General features: G+C 31.7%; 3 protein-coding genes across 4 annotated transcripts; 1 reads left to right on the top strand and 2 right to left on the bottom strand.

The window, feature by feature from the left end:
- Positions 1-1,106: 1,106 nt before the first annotated feature.
- Positions 1,107-3,590, bottom strand: LOC109608309 (galactokinase-like). The gene is made up of 6 exons (XM_020024730.2): positions 3,424-3,590; positions 2,256-2,587; positions 1,973-2,098; positions 1,635-1,816; positions 1,308-1,582; positions 1,107-1,250 (listed from the first exon to the last, which is right to left on the bottom strand). Exons 1-6 carry the CDS (start codon positions 3,583-3,585, stop codon positions 1,143-1,145), a joined length of 1,185 nt encoding a protein of 394 aa, XP_019880289.1. The 5' UTR covers positions 3,586-3,590; the 3' UTR covers positions 1,107-1,142.
- A 50-nt stretch (positions 3,591-3,640) lies between these two features.
- On the top strand, positions 3,641-7,379 carry LOC109608298 (uncharacterized). The gene is made up of 8 exons (XM_020024719.2): positions 3,641-3,764; positions 4,083-4,417; positions 4,472-4,686; positions 6,363-6,423; positions 6,471-6,739; positions 6,794-6,974; positions 7,024-7,106; positions 7,154-7,379. The coding sequence occupies exons 1-8, from the start codon at positions 3,728-3,730 to the stop codon at positions 7,284-7,286; spliced, it is 1,314 nt and encodes a 437-aa protein (XP_019880278.1). The 5' UTR covers positions 3,641-3,727; the 3' UTR covers positions 7,287-7,379.
- A 44-nt stretch (positions 7,380-7,423) lies between these two features.
- On the bottom strand, positions 7,424-15,297 carry LOC109608587 (uncharacterized). Of its 2 annotated transcripts, none has more exons than XM_020025055.2 (5): positions 14,671-14,964; positions 12,549-12,773; positions 11,094-11,410; positions 8,155-8,292; positions 7,424-8,101 (listed from the first exon to the last, which is right to left on the bottom strand). In XM_020025055.2, the coding sequence occupies exons 1-5, from the start codon at positions 14,852-14,854 to the stop codon at positions 7,790-7,792; spliced, it is 1,176 nt and encodes a 391-aa protein (XP_019880614.2). In that variant the 5' UTR covers positions 14,855-14,964; the 3' UTR covers positions 7,424-7,789. The 2 variants fall into 2 exon arrangements, with proteins under 2 accessions (XP_019880614.2, XP_019880624.2); XM_020025065.2 differs by having other exon boundaries at positions 7,425-8,101; positions 11,094-11,402; positions 14,671-15,297.
- Between the last annotated feature and the right edge of the window lie 3,133 nt (positions 15,298-18,430).

Genomic DNA, 18,430 nt, shown 5'->3' with positions numbered 1-18,430 from the left:
ACTAGACGTTTGTAATCTAACTCTGTAAACGTCATGTCTACTTTAATATATAATTGTATAGAGGGCGCACTAAACACTTATCTCAATACCTAACATTTTCGTAACACCATCTCGTAACATGTTGTACTGATAACTCCTTTTGTTAATCCTTTTTCGTTTCATAACACGCAGAACGCTCATTTTATAATCAATGGGCAATCGGCTTGATTGAACACCGATTGATATTGAAAAGGTTCAGAGTCAGAACTTTTGTCCATTAAAATCTAATTTGAGCAATATAAGTATCGAGGGACGGATTTTAATCTCGTTGAGAATTGCTCAAGTACTTTGTTTTAAATTTTATTTGCAAATGTTTTATCTTTTAAAATTAAATCATCAATATGAATTTTCTTTTTTTGTGAGAATGGGAATTGTATAGGAAGGAAAAAAAAAAGAAATTAAAGGATTTGACAATTTTCCATCATACGGTAAATGTTGTGCAGGCGATCGATGTGAAGGCATTAACAGTTCCTTACAATTAGATATTTTGGTGTACAATTCATTGTTAATATATTTTTTTAAATCTAATTTCTTTGTAATTAAATATATTTTACTTATTTTGTTTTATTAATTAGTAAATTTTGTTTTCTAGTTTGATCTTTTATTAGCTTTGGTTAAAGTTTCTCAGATAAATGGCTAAGCATGCATATTTTATTTTAATTGAACAACCTCTCGAATTCATCAGAATATCATAAGAAGTAAATATCACATTAACGACTGTTTGAAATGATGTAATTTACATATATTTGCCTGACTTAGTTTATAATGGATTGAGAAGCATTAATAAAATGAGTTCAATTATATGGTATCTGTGTTCTATAGGTTGTTAATATACTGACATTACTGTTATAATGAATATAATTAAGATTGGAGCAAATATATCGTATTGCTCTTTTATTGCTCCTATTTTATGGTACTCTACATATTAAATGAAACCCAGTTTATGATTAAAGTTATTTTATGAGTACTGTTAACAATTTTCCATTTGGGAAGATAAGAAAACACCGCATTTCAAAAAATAAGTATTTTCATTTAATAATAATTTTAGTATGACGTTTACGTATATTTAGAATTTAACTTTTGTTTTACTTTAATAGAAACAATCAAAATTGTCGAGCACCATCACTTGGACTACAAACATAAAAGGCAGGCTTCCCTTTATAACCTTTCTTAATGTTTGCAATAACATCATCTACCGACCGACTGTGAACCTAAAAATCAAAACAAAAATCATCAAAAAGTTTAACTAAGCCTTATATGGTACACACCAGAGTGACTGTACAGCCTCCAAAACCTCCTCCAGTCATTCTACTGCCCACAACACCATCAACTTGTAATGCCAACTCTACGAGTTGGTCGATTTCAGGGCAGGACACATTATAGTCATTCTTTAGAGAATTGTGACTTTCCACCATCAATTGTCCGAATTTCACATAATTTTTTTCCTTCAATGCCTCAGCTCCATCAACGGTCCTTTGGATTTCTGTCACAACGTGTCTCGCTCTTTTTACAATATCATTATCCGTGTTAATGGATATTAAATCTAGAAACAGATTATTACATAATGATTTTATGATGTAATAATTGAGGTTTACAGTTGATGTCATCTAAATTTGCATCTCTAAGGCTAATTTTTTTAATTAATTGTGCAGCTTCTTGACATTGTCTTCTTCTGGTCGAATATTCACTACCAGTCAGTTCGTGTTTTACATTCGAGTTTGTGATCAGGAAAACATAGTTCGGATCTGTGATTGGAATTAAAGTAGAAGTCAAGTGTCTAAAACAATTTCATACAGATTTTGCACTTCTGTTGTTTATCAGATAATCAATTTTAAATTTGAAATTACTTACGCTTTACATATCAGCTGCGTTTTTGTTAAAAAACACTAAACTTATAATTCTCAATTTAATTAGATATATATCATATACGTACCGGCAATCAATAAGCAACGCATTGTCTTTTTTTCCAAGAACAGAAATGAATTGATCCATGATGCCGCATGGCATACCGGCGTATTCGTGTTCAGCCTTCTGACACGCCAGAGCTTTATCAGTCGGCCTGCGAAAATAAAAATCTAGTTACGTCACTATATGCAGGTTGTAAACAAGTATTGACCCCCAAAATTACTCGCCTGCATTCCCTCAACGGGTTATCTTGTAGTTTTATAATAGTAACTATCAACTGAACGAAGGTCATGATAACTAGTAGAACTTACATGATCGTGTTTGGTTCGGTGATTGCGTCCAAAAATGTATAAGTTGCAACTTCTAGGGCAGCACTGCTGGACAGACCACCCCCTGTCGGCACGCTCGTGTGAATCACCGCGTTGAAGGCGGGCGGAAGATTTCCCAGATAATTTGCAATTACACCTTTCACATAGTTCGACCATTTCGGTGGGCCAGGAGTTATAGTTCTGACCAAAGAGTTTTTATTGGGTACTTCGAAGGTGGTTCTTAGTGGTTTATCTGCATCGATGTTGGTCGTTACGAGGGTAGTTTCCTCTCCTTCTATTGCTGAGCCCACGATGACTGTGACTAAGGGCAGTGCCTTAAAACAAAGGATGTTGATGTTGAATTTTGTGTTGTGTCAACAAAAGATCGATGAAGATTTGGCCGTTTTTGACCTTTAGATACGTTTTGTTTGTTTGAATTTAGATAAGTTCGATTATTTCGCTATTATTAGATTAATCGGAGCGAATGAGAGAAAAATATACCACGTTTAGGTTTTTCTATTAAATATTTCCGAATGCAGTTTAAAGCAAACATATTTAAACAGGTCATGAACCACTTAAGATCACGTGAAGGAAAAATTAAGCAGCGTGATGTGTTTAAGCGTTACAAATTTGATTCGACTAATTTGTAGATAGACATCTTCGTGTAAATTGATGTTTGTTGTGTTAAATAATAAATCACTCGACTTGCGAAATTGCGGTTTTATCACGTAAAAAACACTGATAAATCTGGTAATTACTTATCGAAAAACAGGCGGTAACTCAAGCAAAAAATTGTTTTAAACCTTTATAAACATCCATGACTTTAATTGTTATACAATTATTGCATAACTTATTTACATTATTTTATATTAAGAATTAAAATCAATAAAGTATTTTAAAAATTTAGTATTTTATTAATAAGAAATAAATAAAAAATACATATTCTATAAATTTTAAATGGTTAATAATTATAAATTGCAAATAAATATATTAAATTTATAGGCAAATAATTAAGATTAATGAAAAGCTAAATATAAAATTTACAACCAATTTAAACGATTATGCATACAAACATTTCGTAATAATCACAAGACCGCAAATTAAATTAACCATTTTCTAATAGTTACTTTTCAAAAATGAAATCCTTTAAAAGAGATTTATTTAAACTCACCATCGGCATAACGAAGCCCTCATTGTAGTCGGTGTGCTCCCCAATAAGATTTACTCTGCCGGGCGCATAAACCCTTACATCCGGCTTCGCGCCGAACTCATTAACGTAAACCGCCTCCGCTGCCGCCACCACTTCGTCTACCCTAGGCATAAGCTCGGCCATTGTGTACGCAACAAAACGCGACGTTACGACGGCGACTAATCAACTGATTTTGGTCCGATCTGACTGACAAGTTTTGGAATATGTATACGGCAAGATAAGTGGAGTCGTTCAAGTGGCGATAAGTGGGCAAACAGTGATAAGGATGTCAGTAACTGACCCCCTGTTAAAAGATGTCAAAGGTAAATGCCAATGGGGGTTGATTGATGGGGTAGATTTTTTAACGCATCGAAAGGTTATGTTTATGTTCGATGCGCACTTAATGTTTTAAGCAGGTTGCAGGAATTTGTTTTGTGTTGTATTGTACATTCTTGCTGTGATTTTGTTGCATTGTTTACTAGATGTAACAGTGGTTGCATATACTGAAAATATAATCAATATTTTATTCTCTTGTACATTTTTTAAATTTAAATTACCAATATTATTACAAAAGTAAACAATAATAAAAAAGATAAATTAAATGTACATTCATTGTAATACGTTTCACTTTTTTATTTTAGGTTGCGTACAAATATTCCTGAAAGAAAACGCATCACAAACAAAAGTGACAGACAATAACTCCACAACCCTCGATTTCTTGTATACCCTGGAAAAAATCTTCAACTTTGGCCTTATAACTCAGCAAAACACCCTTTATTTCAATAGAACAATCGACCCTTTTTGTTGGTTGAGCAGTATTATAAAAGAAAAAAGTGAAATAATCACTTATACTTACATAAACTGTGTCGAAAGTACCAAAGAAAAAGCAGGATTAAGAAACAACACCGCTAAGTTCAGATATTTGTTGAAGACATGTTTGGTCAAGAAGTGTCTTCATGTTCCAGTCGAATTTTTGGTACCGCCCTAATAATTTTAACTTTTAGTTTTATCACAAATTGCTACTTTTTAGATGCTGAGCAAAAAATGTCACTTATTTTATTTGAGAAACTCTGTAATTGGAGACGAGATACTTTCGGAAATTTTCTTGTCAGTCTTACTGCAGCTGAGCAAAATCAGTTTCAATTTAGACCTAGACATCTGCTCCTTCTTGGACCAAACTTGGCGATTACCTGAGACGTTAAACTTCGAACTTGTACCATGCAGAACTCTAGGAATAAGTGTTAGGTATATATGTATATATATATATATATATATATATATATATATATATATATATATATATATATATATATATATATATATATATATATATATATATATAGTCGACTCCCGTTAATTCGGAACTGGAGGGAATATTATATATATATAGTCGACTCCCGTTAATTCGGAACTGGAGGGAATATTACGAATTATCGAGCGTTTGAAATATCAAGAAATATCAAATGGTTCGAAATTATTGAGAGAAAAGATATAAAAGTTCTAATTATTGAGTGTACATTTCTACACTTTGCTTGATTCAAAGCACATTGCTGCTGCTCAGACTGCTCAATAACTTTTTTTAAGAGAAAAAGTGCCTGAAATTCTTTTTCATCACTTTCGTTTTGTAGATAGAAGCTTTGTAAGGTGTCGAATGAAGCTCTTGTTTCCTTAACTGACACCTCTGCTGTTCTATTGCTGGTTCATCTGTAATTATTGAAAGATTTTCCTGATCTTCTTTTAGGAAACCGGATTTTTTAAGTAGTTGAGAATCGTTAGGAGTCTTCATGCCTTGTCCATCAGTAAAATACCCGTCAGAACCAGCCGATATTCGTAGTTAGCTGCTTGTCGAGAGGTTGAAAAAGAGCTTAACAATTTTTTTGCCATAGAGCGTGTTTTAATTTATTTATGATCTTTTGGTCCAATGGTTGCAATTTGGAAGTTGTATTCGGCGGAAAGAAGTAGAGTTCTACATAGGAAAATGCAGGAGGACTGTTGTGGACAGTGCAATTGTCGAAAAAAAGTAAAATTTTCCGCTTTTTTCGTTTCATGTCCCCATTAACTGTTAAAAGCCAATTGTTAAAAAGTTCTGTCGTCATCCAAGCCTTTTTGTTAGCACGATAATCAGTAGGAAACGATTTTATTCCTTTTTTCCGATCCGTCCATATTTACTGCAAGTAAAACTTATGTTTTCACTCATGATATTTTTCATCTTTAAAAGTGTCTTGTCCGGTAAACATTTAAAAAATAGGCCAGTTTCATCAGTATTAAAAATATTTCGGGCATCATAGTTTTCAATCAAAGTCTTCAATTTACCATGCCAATCTAAGCAAACTGCATCGTTAATACTTCCACTTTCTCCACAAACATAGATTTTCTCCTTGTGCTTTATTATGGTTGAGAGAGTACTCAGATGAATCTTAAATTCTTTTGCAACATCACTTTTCTTCTCATCTCTCTCTACTTTTTAGATTTACTTCTTCTTTTCACCAATCGTCAAGCATTTATTCTTTTTAGGACTCATAACTAACACAAACTTTTATTAAATCTGTATACAACCAACGAAAGAGTAACAGTAACTGAAACTTAACTAAACAAACCAATTCGTGAAGAAGTGCGTGTCAAACTAATCATTACAAAAACAAAGGCTCGTGCACGGTGATACAAGTTTGAACTTGTCTCTCTCTTCTATGCAACTTTGAATTGTCGCGTCAACGCGTCGTTTTGTTACGTTGCGATGATTTTTTCGTTCGAATTATCAAGTGCATAAAAATTTATTGATTTAGTTCGAAATATAAAGAGACTTTCTAGGGAACTCATGATAACTTTGAATTATAGAAAGTTTTGAATTAACAAGAGTCGACTGTATATATATATATATATATATATATATATATATATATATATAATTGAGTTTTAAACAGTTTTTCAGGAGACAGAGCTGTGATAGTACACATTGAGTCATCTGGAGTTGCTGCTGAAACTGTAAATTTTCATTAAAACTTGAACGAATTCACCAGTCACTGTTTTAGGAGCAAATACACAAGGGTGATATTTTGGATAGCCTAAATGGAATTTACATTACTGCTTCATCTAAAGGACGATTGAACTCGATTCTGCGCAGCAGTAAAGCCAAACCAGTTATAATGATAATCGTGAAAGCATATCAAACTTCGACCAACGATATTTTTCCGCCAATTGCTCAGCTGTTTAAGGATCTAAACTTTGACGTGCAGAGCATCAAGGATCAATACAAGCCAGTTGTTAACCATCAGGAAGATAATGCTCACATTAAAAAAGTGTAAATGAAATTTTCACCGTAGCAAATGGAAATAAAAATGGAAGTTAATTGTAGGTATGGATTTGAAGTTTTGTATATGGGATTGATACATATTGGTGAGGACGGAAGCGTCAGACAAATAGAAAAGGCAATTAAAACGTTTCTGGGGTCAAGAGATAGGAAAAATATGGATAAAACGGTGTTGTTTGAGATTGGAGAAATTGGTGTGAGATTAAGAGATCCAGAAACGAGTGATGTGAGGAAAAATTATTGTTTTTTTAATTGTTATTGACTTAATTTTGTAGTTAATTGAGCAACATACTTATATGAGTATTAGTTCCTGTGGAGCTTCGACATATCAAAAAAATTATTTCGGATATATTGCTGGGTATAAAAGTTAGTATGTTAGTTCATTTTTTGACTGATTGGTTTTAGGTCGAAAAACGAAGTTTGTGATCAAGCAGAAAATTTTGTTTGTCATATCTTTCATTCAGAACATCAGGGAGAAATTTCCACGATTTTACAAAGTATAGGGCAGGGTTTTCATAGAACGCACTTTGCTGTTTAAAACATATTTTATGTGCTATTTATATATTTTATATAGAAGCATTTTTAGCAATATTTATTTATAACTCACTCAATAAAATTGTTGCAATATTGATCATTTAATTTAATTTAATTTTACTCACTACTAATAATCATTACATATTATATTCTTTATTTAATTTCTTATATACAATATAGTACCAAATAAATCACATTCATTCTTACAATTAATGTTAGTATTGATTTATCTTCTCCTAAGTATTTCCGATATTTTTATATAAAACAGAAAATTAACTCCATTAGGTAACACTTAAATCAGTTATTCATAATATTGTATAAAACTTCTCTGGTAACAAGTATTCCAAACTAACTATGCGAGAGAAGTGATATTAGAACAAGGAATAGTTTATATCTCTATTATTACAAGAACCTTGTTAGATACAGTCTTATAAATTCTAATGTTTATATTTACATTAAATATACATCATGTACTTGTAATTTTCATAGGTCAGCTCTGGATCCCAACTAAATTTTATTAACCAGATAATCCCTGGATGCAGCATCACTGTTGGTATTACAACACTCGTTACTTGGACTTTGACAGCTGCTCGTGCAACTGTAATCGCTGCTGCAAGTGCTGTTGTTCTTCGAATCCAAAATATCTATAAATTCTTCCGCAATTGTTCGGTCCAATCCAGTGTAAGTACTTGCCACATCCCTTTCCGTTACTTCACGTTCCCTCGATTTTGATTTAGACCTGGATCGGGATCTTTTCGGAGTGTGTTCTCTGCTTGATGTCTTGGCTCTCATTCTGTATTTCTTTTGTAGTTTGTACATCTGTAACAGTTTTATTAGCTTGTTTCCCATTTTGGTAACTTTTGAATTGTTACCATTTCGCGTCGGTTTGGGGGCGGGATAATTGGTGAGGGTACAGGACCAAGCGGCGCTGGTATCAAAGGATAGCCGATTAGTTGCGGCTGTACCATTGGAGAAGGAATCGCAAAGACCGGAGTGCAGTGGCCGGACATCTGTAACACGGTGATTAATTAATTTTCTGTGCTGATGCTCAGATTTGCATAATTTCACTTTTAACGCTACACATTACATATGTGGTTAACTCCGATGGTTATCAGAGCAGAAGAATTACATATACAATTATGCTAGTATAAAACAATGGTTGTTACAATTTAAACGAGGTATTTTAATAGTTTGAATAAATTTTATTATCGACTGCTGAGTTGTTGGATTCCTTTATTAAACGGATTTAAGAAATGTTACCGTCACCGAGTGATAAATTGCAAGAGGCAGGTCGTTTGCAAAAGGTGCGGCCACTGGAACTAGGCAAGAATCGGAATTGCAATATTAACGTCTAAAGTCACCGAGAATGGCAATGAAGGGAAAAGTTGGCCCCGGGGCAACGGCTCGAAAAAATCTAGACCGAAATACGTAGCCGCTTTCATAAAATCGACTGGCGATGTGTTTCCGAATCCCGAATCCGGTCCTGTGCACCTGTTCAATTCTGCACAAATCCAAGGTTCGATCTCTCACTTTCGTTATTATACCATACATGTTAAATAAATTGTGTTGGGAATTTTTGACCGCTCCCAATTCAACGGTTCGTGTTCAAATAACATCTGCCACTCGAGGTAAATAAACATCATTTCTATGCTGGTTTAATTGGTAGAAACTCGGATGGTTAAAATAATACGAAGAAGATATTTTAAAAGAGACAACACACTTTTAGATGGCTTAATTGAGAATGTTTTTAATAATTGATTTTATCCTCATCTGTAAAATTTGAACAGCAACTCTTCCATAATATTGTGCTGTGAAGAAGTTTCTCTCTTTTGTTTAATATATCTATAACTATAATAATTAGTTTTGATTTAATAATGCCACTTCTGACATACATCAGTTGAATAATAAGGGTGTTACTCACGCGATCTATCCGATTCTTTCTACTCTTCTCTTTCTCTGATTAATTTGTGTGTGTGAAATAAACTACAAGTAAACTCTCCTATTTGTGTAGCAAAAATTATTTGGTTAAAATAATACGTAGAAAATATTTTAAAAGAGCAACACACTTTTAGATGGCTTAATTAAGAATATTTTTAATAATTGATCTTGTCCTCATCTGTAAAATTTGAACGACAACTCTTTTATAATATTGTGTTGTGAACAAGTTTTTCTCTTTTGTTTAATATATCTATAACTAATTAGTTTTGACTTAATAATGCTCCTTCTGACATACATCAGTTGAATAATAAGGGCATTACCCACCCGATCCATCCGATTCTTTCTTCTCTTCTATTCTCTTTCTTTGATTAATTTGTGTGTGTGAAATAAACTACAAATAAACTCTTCTATTTGTATAGCAAAATGATTTGGTTAAAATAATATGAAGAAGATATTTTAAAAGAACAACATACTTTTAGATGGCTTAATTAAGAATGTTTTTAATAATTGATTTTATCCTCATCTGAAAAATTTGAACAGCAACTCTTCTATAATATTGTGCTGTGAACAAATTTCTCTCTTTTGTTTAATATATCTATAACTAATTAGTTTTAATTTAATAATGCCACTTCTGACATACATGAGTTGAATAATAAGGGCATTACTCAACCGTTCTATCCGATTCTTTTTTCTCTTCTCTTCTGTTTCTTTGATTAATTTGTGAGTGTGAAATAATCTACAAATAAACTCTCCAATTTGTGTAGCAAAAATGATTTGATGTGAATATGTTGTTTCTTAGTCATCGATAAATCGCGATTGATAAGTTCGTTGCTCCGTAAAATGCGACTTTCACCCGTTGTTTAATCCCGAGATGAAACTATTTGTGCCGGTTGTTTTTTAAATTGCGTCCGAACATTATTAGAAATTTTTAGCAAGTAAGAAAGCGATGGAAAATCGGCATTTCCTCGTTTAAACTTATGTGCACTGCCTCTGTGCGATACGGTTAGGTTTTTGCGAGACGAATTCGATCGCCAAACAAAACTTTTTCTTCGACCGATGTGAATTCATAATGTGTCCGTTCGCATTTCGTCCGCATGTGTTTTCACTTATTTAATTAACAGACACACAAACGCCTAATTTTTCATTTATATGTGGTCGGTGTCGTTATTAAAACAATAATTTTTATCGGGTTTCTAATACGTGATGTTCCAGATAAACTTCTACGGACTACATTGCGACATATCGAGACGGGTCTTTCAATATTCCATAAAAATATTGAACGAATTACATACATAGTATCGACCCAATACATACTAATTAAAAAATTTGCAATTTAACAGTACTTGTGGGCACAGATTTTTTAAATAGAATTTCACGGCGACCGGCATAACTAAATGGCAAGCGGTAATATTTATGTAAATGTATTTTTCATTTTTTATCTGAGCAACGCAACGAAGCATGAGTTGTTTCATTTACTATTATCGTCGACGAACTCCAATAGAAAAGGTCAACGATCCTTCCTCTTGCAACTGTTACAAATTGTCAAAAATTCGTAAATAACTTCGATCCAGCGTTCCGTTACAGAGCGAATAATAATTATTCGGTCGTCCACTTTCAAATGTTAATTCCATTAAGATCTAACAGATGAATAAACATTCGATAATTCACGTGAAAGTTGAAATTTTCATCGGGATGATCCGGGTGAAAAATGCAATTTTGCATATGTTCGCGTTCACTCGGACTGGCACACATTTCTTGTCTTGTGCCAGAAGCCATAGTAAAAGTAGCCAGATTGTAATGACAGATATGGCGACGTCAACAACCTAAATATTATTTAATATTTTTTCATCCGACAAACTGGTTCACTGGTTACCTTGCTCACGTTTCCTAGTGTGGAAGGAGGCGCCGCGACGACGTAAAACTGCGGCTGTTTACCCGTTCCATGGTTCCCCAACCAGGAGTTGACCAGTGCGTGGCTGTGTTGCATGTTGAAGTCCCTGTAACTCTCGTCCTGGTTCCTAAAGCACGGACAAACATCTCTTGCGCTTTTGTAGGACGCGAACGCCGCACAAATGCAATCGATCGCAGCCACCGTCAGGAGGCCCAAGTTCGCCATTATGGTGTGGTAGTTTGCGGGCAGTTCTATCGAGTAGTCTTCGGTGATGGGAGCGTAAACGTGTGGCTGAAAATCTCCAAAATTAAGCGGTTGCGACATATTCAATTTTTTAGTATTGATACTATTATTGATCCTTGAAATGCCGTACAATTTCGCAATAACATGTTCATTTGTTAATTACAAATTTAACCCAGTTTATCTCATATCTGCCTCGAGACAAACACACATAGATATTTTACAACAATAATTATTACAGTTTTCACATATAATGGATTCACTGACATAACGCAGTCAATTGACTTTCGCTCTCCACCAAAAATTTTATTAACCGATAAATTAAGAAGTAGTGAAAGTGTCTAACTAGAAAATTAATTTCATTTCGGCTCATAATTGACAATTATTATGCATGTAATTTAGTTAACAACACTTATGGACCTTATGAAGTTCGTTTTTAATTTTTTTGTTCCGGTTTAATAGTTCACTTGACAGCGAAAGTTTCACCTTAAATTATTAATTAAGATAATTTGCAACATGTAATTAAAGCGCTCTATCTGATTTTAGAATACCGGAAACAGTCTGTGCATCTATTCAAATATTCAAATTAAACTCACGGTTATTAACAAGTGGATTAAATTAATCTATACATTTTTGATGCTTTTATTAGTTGCGTCTTTCGCAGCCTTTTTTGCGAGGTTAATTACACTTTCATTTTGTACCTGAGAGTTCGTAACAGTTTAGTCAAATGTTTCAAATGAAAGTGAGGAGAATTTAGATGAAATTGTTGTTATTAATATTGTTTAAATAATGGACATAAATAAGAGCTTGTAAAATTCAAATTGTTAAAACAGTATACTATGAATTTTAAATATTTGAGTGCATTTAACCTTGAACCTTAAAAATTAAACTGTCACAAACATTAAAACAATTAATGAACATGTTTGTAAATTCCTGATAAAAATCTCTCAAGGTTTTCTCTACCATTACTTAAAATTACTAATTTTTTTCAAATTAAAACTCAATCAAAAACTTAAGGCGCGTCAAATACCTCCATTTATCGAAACAAATAGAATGGATATTAGTGCGTGACTTGCCATCCAGGAAGTCATCTGGATTATCATCGAAGGCCATCAGTTAATCAAGTCAATTAATGAAAATTAGACGTCGCTACGCCTTTTCCCACAATTGTGCGCGCAATATAGTATAAAAAAGCACCTTGTCGTCGGATTCCGTAGAGTTGATATCTCGGGCGACTCCAGTAGCTGCGATCACGACCACCAACTGGGATATAGCCAAGCTGATGAGACTCAATGCTAGGTAGACGGTTCGGGCGACCGTTTGGGCCGTGCTCTTCAACGGGCAGAGGGTTTTGGCAGAGGCGAATACTCCGGCGATTCCCGTTGCCATAGCAAGGCAACCGCCCCAAATTCCTGCTCCAAACTGAAAAAATGCTTGAATAGACATCGACAAATATCTATATATGTGAATAATGGTGGTTTTAAAGATGCTAATACTAATGTAATGTGTAAAATTATGAACAAACACATCAAAGATGTCGTAAGATAATTACATTTGCGCAAGCTTTCGTTCTTTCGTTCAGAACTAACTACAGGAAAAGCGTTGTTGACAGCATTCGAAATTGCAAAAACGGTCTTTTAAATTATTATCATATTAATTTTTTAACGTAAAATTATTTTTATTAAGTTGGGAGTCGTCCTTATTCTGTTTCCGAGCATATAGCATATGTAAACGTAATTAAGCTAACGAAAAGCCACAACAATCAAATAAAACGTTCAACCTTGATGTGTTTACAATCGACAATCATCGATCCTTATTATTAACAGTATCGTGAAACCAAGGATCTTTTCGCATTCCTCACGTTGCTCCAAATAGCTTTATTATTATGTTAATTAACTTCAAAAACCTGTACCAATTATTTACAATTCCATAATATAAATTCACATCTGATACCTGTTATATGTATAAAAGATAATCGTGTGTAATTTCATAGAAATTGCCGCATTTAATGTCGAACCATTAATACGAGATAATCACTGGTGTTACCGGCGATCTATTACTGAAGTAACAAGGATATTACTCTTAGAAAATGATTTTCCTTGTAAGTTATAAGGTATTACGCTCAATAATTCATATAAGATTTAATATAAATAAACTGGTAAAAAATTCAATAACCGCTCCAACAATATAATAATAGTGCGAGTTATAACAGCACTTTTAGACACATGCGTATTATTGTGTGTTACAATTATAATTACACATCCTTTATGATTTCGTATTATTCGGACAAACGGTCATCTTCCAGATTATAATTTCGCAATGGATAATTGTGTGCATATGTTTAGAACGGGTCTTCGTGATAGGTCAGCACGTCAAGTATGACTTTTACCTGTTCTACGTTCGAGAATATTATTGATTTTATGTTTTTGACAAAGATGAAAATGGATTTGAAGTGAAATTGTTCGATTGGCCAAGTTGTAGCAAGAGTGCGGTTTAAAATGGACCAGAAATGCGGTTTCCGTTTCAAAATTCTCCGTTTGAAATATCTTTCGACATTTGTTTGGAGTTTAAAAAACTAAAATTTTCGTGTTTCTACAAATAAAATAAAACATTTAATGTATTTGAATGCAAAAAACAATCAGAATAAAATTAAAAACAATTATAAACAAACTTTGTGTATATTTTACTTCAATTTGCAAGAATTAAAATAATTAAAGATGATGTATTAAAACACATAATTGAAATATTTTGTTCGTATAAACCATTCTGAATAAAATGTAACTCATTTTCTCTTCTATAAAAAATGTTTTATTTAATTTAAATGTGATGTATCCCATCTAATAGAATATTTATAAAGTTTCTTTTTTATATTATTACATTTATCAAAAATACGTTAAAAACGCAAAGATTTAAACTACTCTAAATATATAAAAAAGTTAAAAATTTGTAAATAAAAACTTTCTCAATAATAATTAATAGTGTCTTGTTGAAAATCAAATAATTTATTTATTATCATGTATGTTTCATTAAAAAAAGGTTGTCAATAATTAGAAGGAAATCGTCCATCTAATTAATAAGTACAGAACAATTTGTAAAATAAACATTTACGTTTCAAACATTCTAGAACTTTGCTATCGGAATTAATTTAGTGCCCGCGGCCAAAATCGAAATGGAATGTATTTTCGCTTTTTAATTTTAGCCCGGTCCGAATTCATTAAGGTTCAAAGGCACAATTCGAGACGTTAGAAAGTCAATTTACACATTTCTTTCTTCTACGCTCGTCGCATCAATTATAATTAGACAAAATTAAGTGACTCACCTGACTTAGGCTGGCCTGATGCGTTATGACTAAAATGCCGAAGACCATCATGAAAATCCCGAAAATGATTTGCAATATTCCCAAGTATAGGAGTCCGTTGAATTGAAATTTCCCTGGCGGTTTCTTCGTGTTTTCTTTCAGGGATTTGACCGAAGCGTTCGGGGATTCCTGCGGACTTTTGCATATCAGTTGATCCGTGGACAATTTTGTGGAAATCGTGTCGATGTTTTTGATTTCTTTTTCTTCCTTTGGGAGTGTTTCTTCGACCGTCTCCGGCACATTTTTCTTATCTTCAACTTCCGCCATGTTATTACTGGATTTAAACGATTTTATTACTTGTACTCTTGTAGTTTTCACACCATTATATTTTAATATAGCGATTTGTTCACATGAATATTAACTGTTCAGTTGGTTAATACTGTGAGATTTACTATTAATTAATTTAATAATTAAAACAATGATTTTGAACAATTGTTATGACTTATGCAATGTGAAAACTGGCCGAAAACGAAATAAAATTAAACCGGTTCACTTGTCACTTAAAATCAAACAAAAATATAAACAATCAGGATAGTTTTGTTGATTTTGTTGAAGAGTAGAAACGTTTCACGCGCGCGAATATCTACGTTCGACTGCGGATAGTCGGATGGATGTGTTTTGCCGCGGCGCGTTGTCCAATTATTTTACCCGAGATGGTCGGTGAAAGCAGAGATACCAAATGGGACATCTGTGCGGTCTTCGACGCCGATTTTTATCCGCTGGCCCATTTTCTATTGCTTCGTCCTGTCGCGGAAAATTGACGATGGAAAATCTTTAATTGGGGGAGAAATTTCTTCAAAGGAAAATTATGATTTATTGTTTTTTGAAATGTGAAATTTTATTCTTATTAAAAACGCAATTAAAAACATTTTATTATATTGTTATAATAACATGATTGTTAAATTCAATAAATTAGACATTTTAGAATTTTGATTAAGAAAAAATGTGTATTTTTATATAATTAAAATTTTTTAATTATTGTTTATTATTATTATTAACAGCTATTATTTGATTTTATAATTTTAATGATCATTTATTTTAAATAAACCTTAATTGTTGTATTGTTTTGAAGTTTCGAAAAATTTAATTTAATTTTAAATATTTTTTATTTTTGATTTTGTTATTTTTAAAATTTTGAGAATTATTATACGAATTTTTGAAAATTTTAAATGAATTCATAATATTTTTTTGTTATTAGAAAGATAATTTAAAAAAGGAATATACTACATACATATGATCTTAAGCTTATCTATTTTCATTTTTGAATTTTGATTGAGAAGAAAAAAAGTGTATTTTTATATAATTAATATTTTTTAATTGTTGTTTATTATTATTTATTACTTTAAATAAATATTAATTGTTGTATTGTTTTGAAGTTTCGAAAAATTAATTAATTAATTTGATTTTTTTGAATTATTGAGATTTCAATTGTTAGTTAGTTTAATTAACAAAATTTAAATAATTAATATTAAATTTTTCATAGTTTTGTTATACAGGGTATATTTTTTATACTATAAAGTTATAAAAAACTTATTATTATTCCAAAGTGAAAATTTTGAGAATTAATATATGAATTTTTGAAATTTTTTATTGACTAAATATTGTTGTTAGAAACATAATTAAAAAAGGAAATATACTATACATATTTGTTTTCGATATACAGTTATTCAAAATGTTTGTAAATGTATTCCAAAGTTAAAATTTTGAGAATTATTACATGAAATTTTGAAAATTCTAAATGAATTCATAATATTTTTTGTAGTTTTTATTAAAAAAATATTGTTATTATTAAGATAATTATGCAGTTATTCAAAATGTTTTAATGATCAGTAAAATAAATTAAATAACATAATTATACAAGCAAAATTTAATAAAAATATATAAAATAAACTGTTTCAGTTTTTGGAATATTGTACTTTTAAAATATTGGAGCAATAAAATGTAATATAAAAATTGATATTCTTCGTTTATTGTAAAATTTCGAAAAATTTAAAATTAATTTAATTTTTTTAATTATTGAGATTTTGTTATTTTAATTGTCAGTTAGTTTAACAAAATTGAAATAATTAATTTTTTGAAAATACGTTTGTTTTAAATTTATCATCTTTCTTTTTTATACTGTTTATATTGTTATTACTATAAAATTAAGTTTATTTTAAAATTTGTTGTCACAAAACTGATGCTCTTAAGCTTATCTGTTTTCAAATTATGAAGACTTATGAAGACAATTTACAAGCGAACACAAACAGCGTTCTTTATTATTATATTTCCCAGCAGTGTTAAATTAAAAAAGATAAATATTTACAACAGCACTATTGTTAAATTTGCAATTGTAAACCAGAAATACATATTCAGATCTTAAGAAGAATTTCCATAATGTCTTGTGTCAGAAGATTTAATACGCAACCTTAACCCTAAGCAAATGTAGGATTGTAGAATTTACATTTTAAGGATAGTGCATTTAAAAACAAGGACTTGCAACTGTTTTGCACACATGTTACTCAACGAGGTTGAAGATTCTCCTCATAAGCCGTAATAATAATAATAATAATATTAATAATAATAATAACTGTAGGTTTGAGTTACAAAGTCGTAAGGAATTATTATTGACACACACACATTACACAAGGCATTAATTAGAGTTTTCAATAGGCTCGTTCGTATCCATGTGGGTTTTCTTTTCATCGCGTTGCCCAACACCGTACAAAACCGTACAAAAATTTCTTTACACATTGATATGCAAATAATACTGAATTGTCCGTATTTTCATAATACATAACCAAAATTGAAGAAAAAGTGTTACCCAATTAATTATTATTTGGAAAGCTGCAAATTTAAGCGCGTCAGTTCCAAATTACCATGTTACCGTAGCTTCTGGTTGTTTCATTCGGAAATCGAAGAATTTTGTTATGCAACCTGCTTAGAAATGCGATCACATTTAACCGTTCGTTTTGCAAATGTGACGAAATTTGTTTTTTGCAAATGCAGCACGCTAATTGAATCGATAATCATCTAACGTTACCAACTTTTTTTGGGTTGGTTTTCGTAAATAAATGTAAATTGCCGATTAAGATAAATTTAGAAATTTGTCATGGATTCGATAAAAAATGAAATTGATCGAAGCAGGTGGATTACTGTTAATCGCATGCTGCTGATTTAATTGCAACGCTCACGTGTTTCTGAGAGTGATATTAAAGTAACCTTTTGTGTGAATGTCGTCGAGAAAATTCTTGCGGTAATTTCAACCTGCGACTAAATGAAAACAATATTTTATCATGCTCACGTCATTAACAGTTTTATAACTTTGTGAAGGTTTCAAGAATCTATCTTATTTTAGCAAATGTTTCAGAATAATACAAGATGTATTTTTTGTAGCTCTACTTGAAATTATATTTTTAAAATATATATTCACAAATTGACAAATAAAATTTTTTGAAATAATTTTGCGTATGCATTGGAATAAACTGTTTCTTTAACTTGGGAGTGTTTTATTAGTCCACGTGATTTATACTCAGGTGGACGGTGCAAAAGCATTATGAAATACCGTTCTTGCATACGATTTCCATTTTTCTTGTTTTATAATTCCGAATTGTCGTACAGAAGCACGAACATGTATGTTTTGATATAATTAGGTGGATATGCATAATTGTAACGGGTTATACGTATTTGACAAATGGCACTTGTGGTCGCCTACACAAATAACTGTGAAGATTACGAGGAT

This window comes from Aethina tumida, chromosome 1 (assembly GCF_024364675.1).
Source record: "Aethina tumida isolate Nest 87 chromosome 1, icAetTumi1.1, whole genome shotgun sequence".
NCBI classification, from domain to species: domain Eukaryota; kingdom Metazoa; phylum Arthropoda; class Insecta; order Coleoptera; family Nitidulidae; genus Aethina; species Aethina tumida.
The sequence above is the reverse complement of the archived record's forward strand: the minus strand, read 5'-3'. Positions and strand labels throughout refer to the sequence as shown.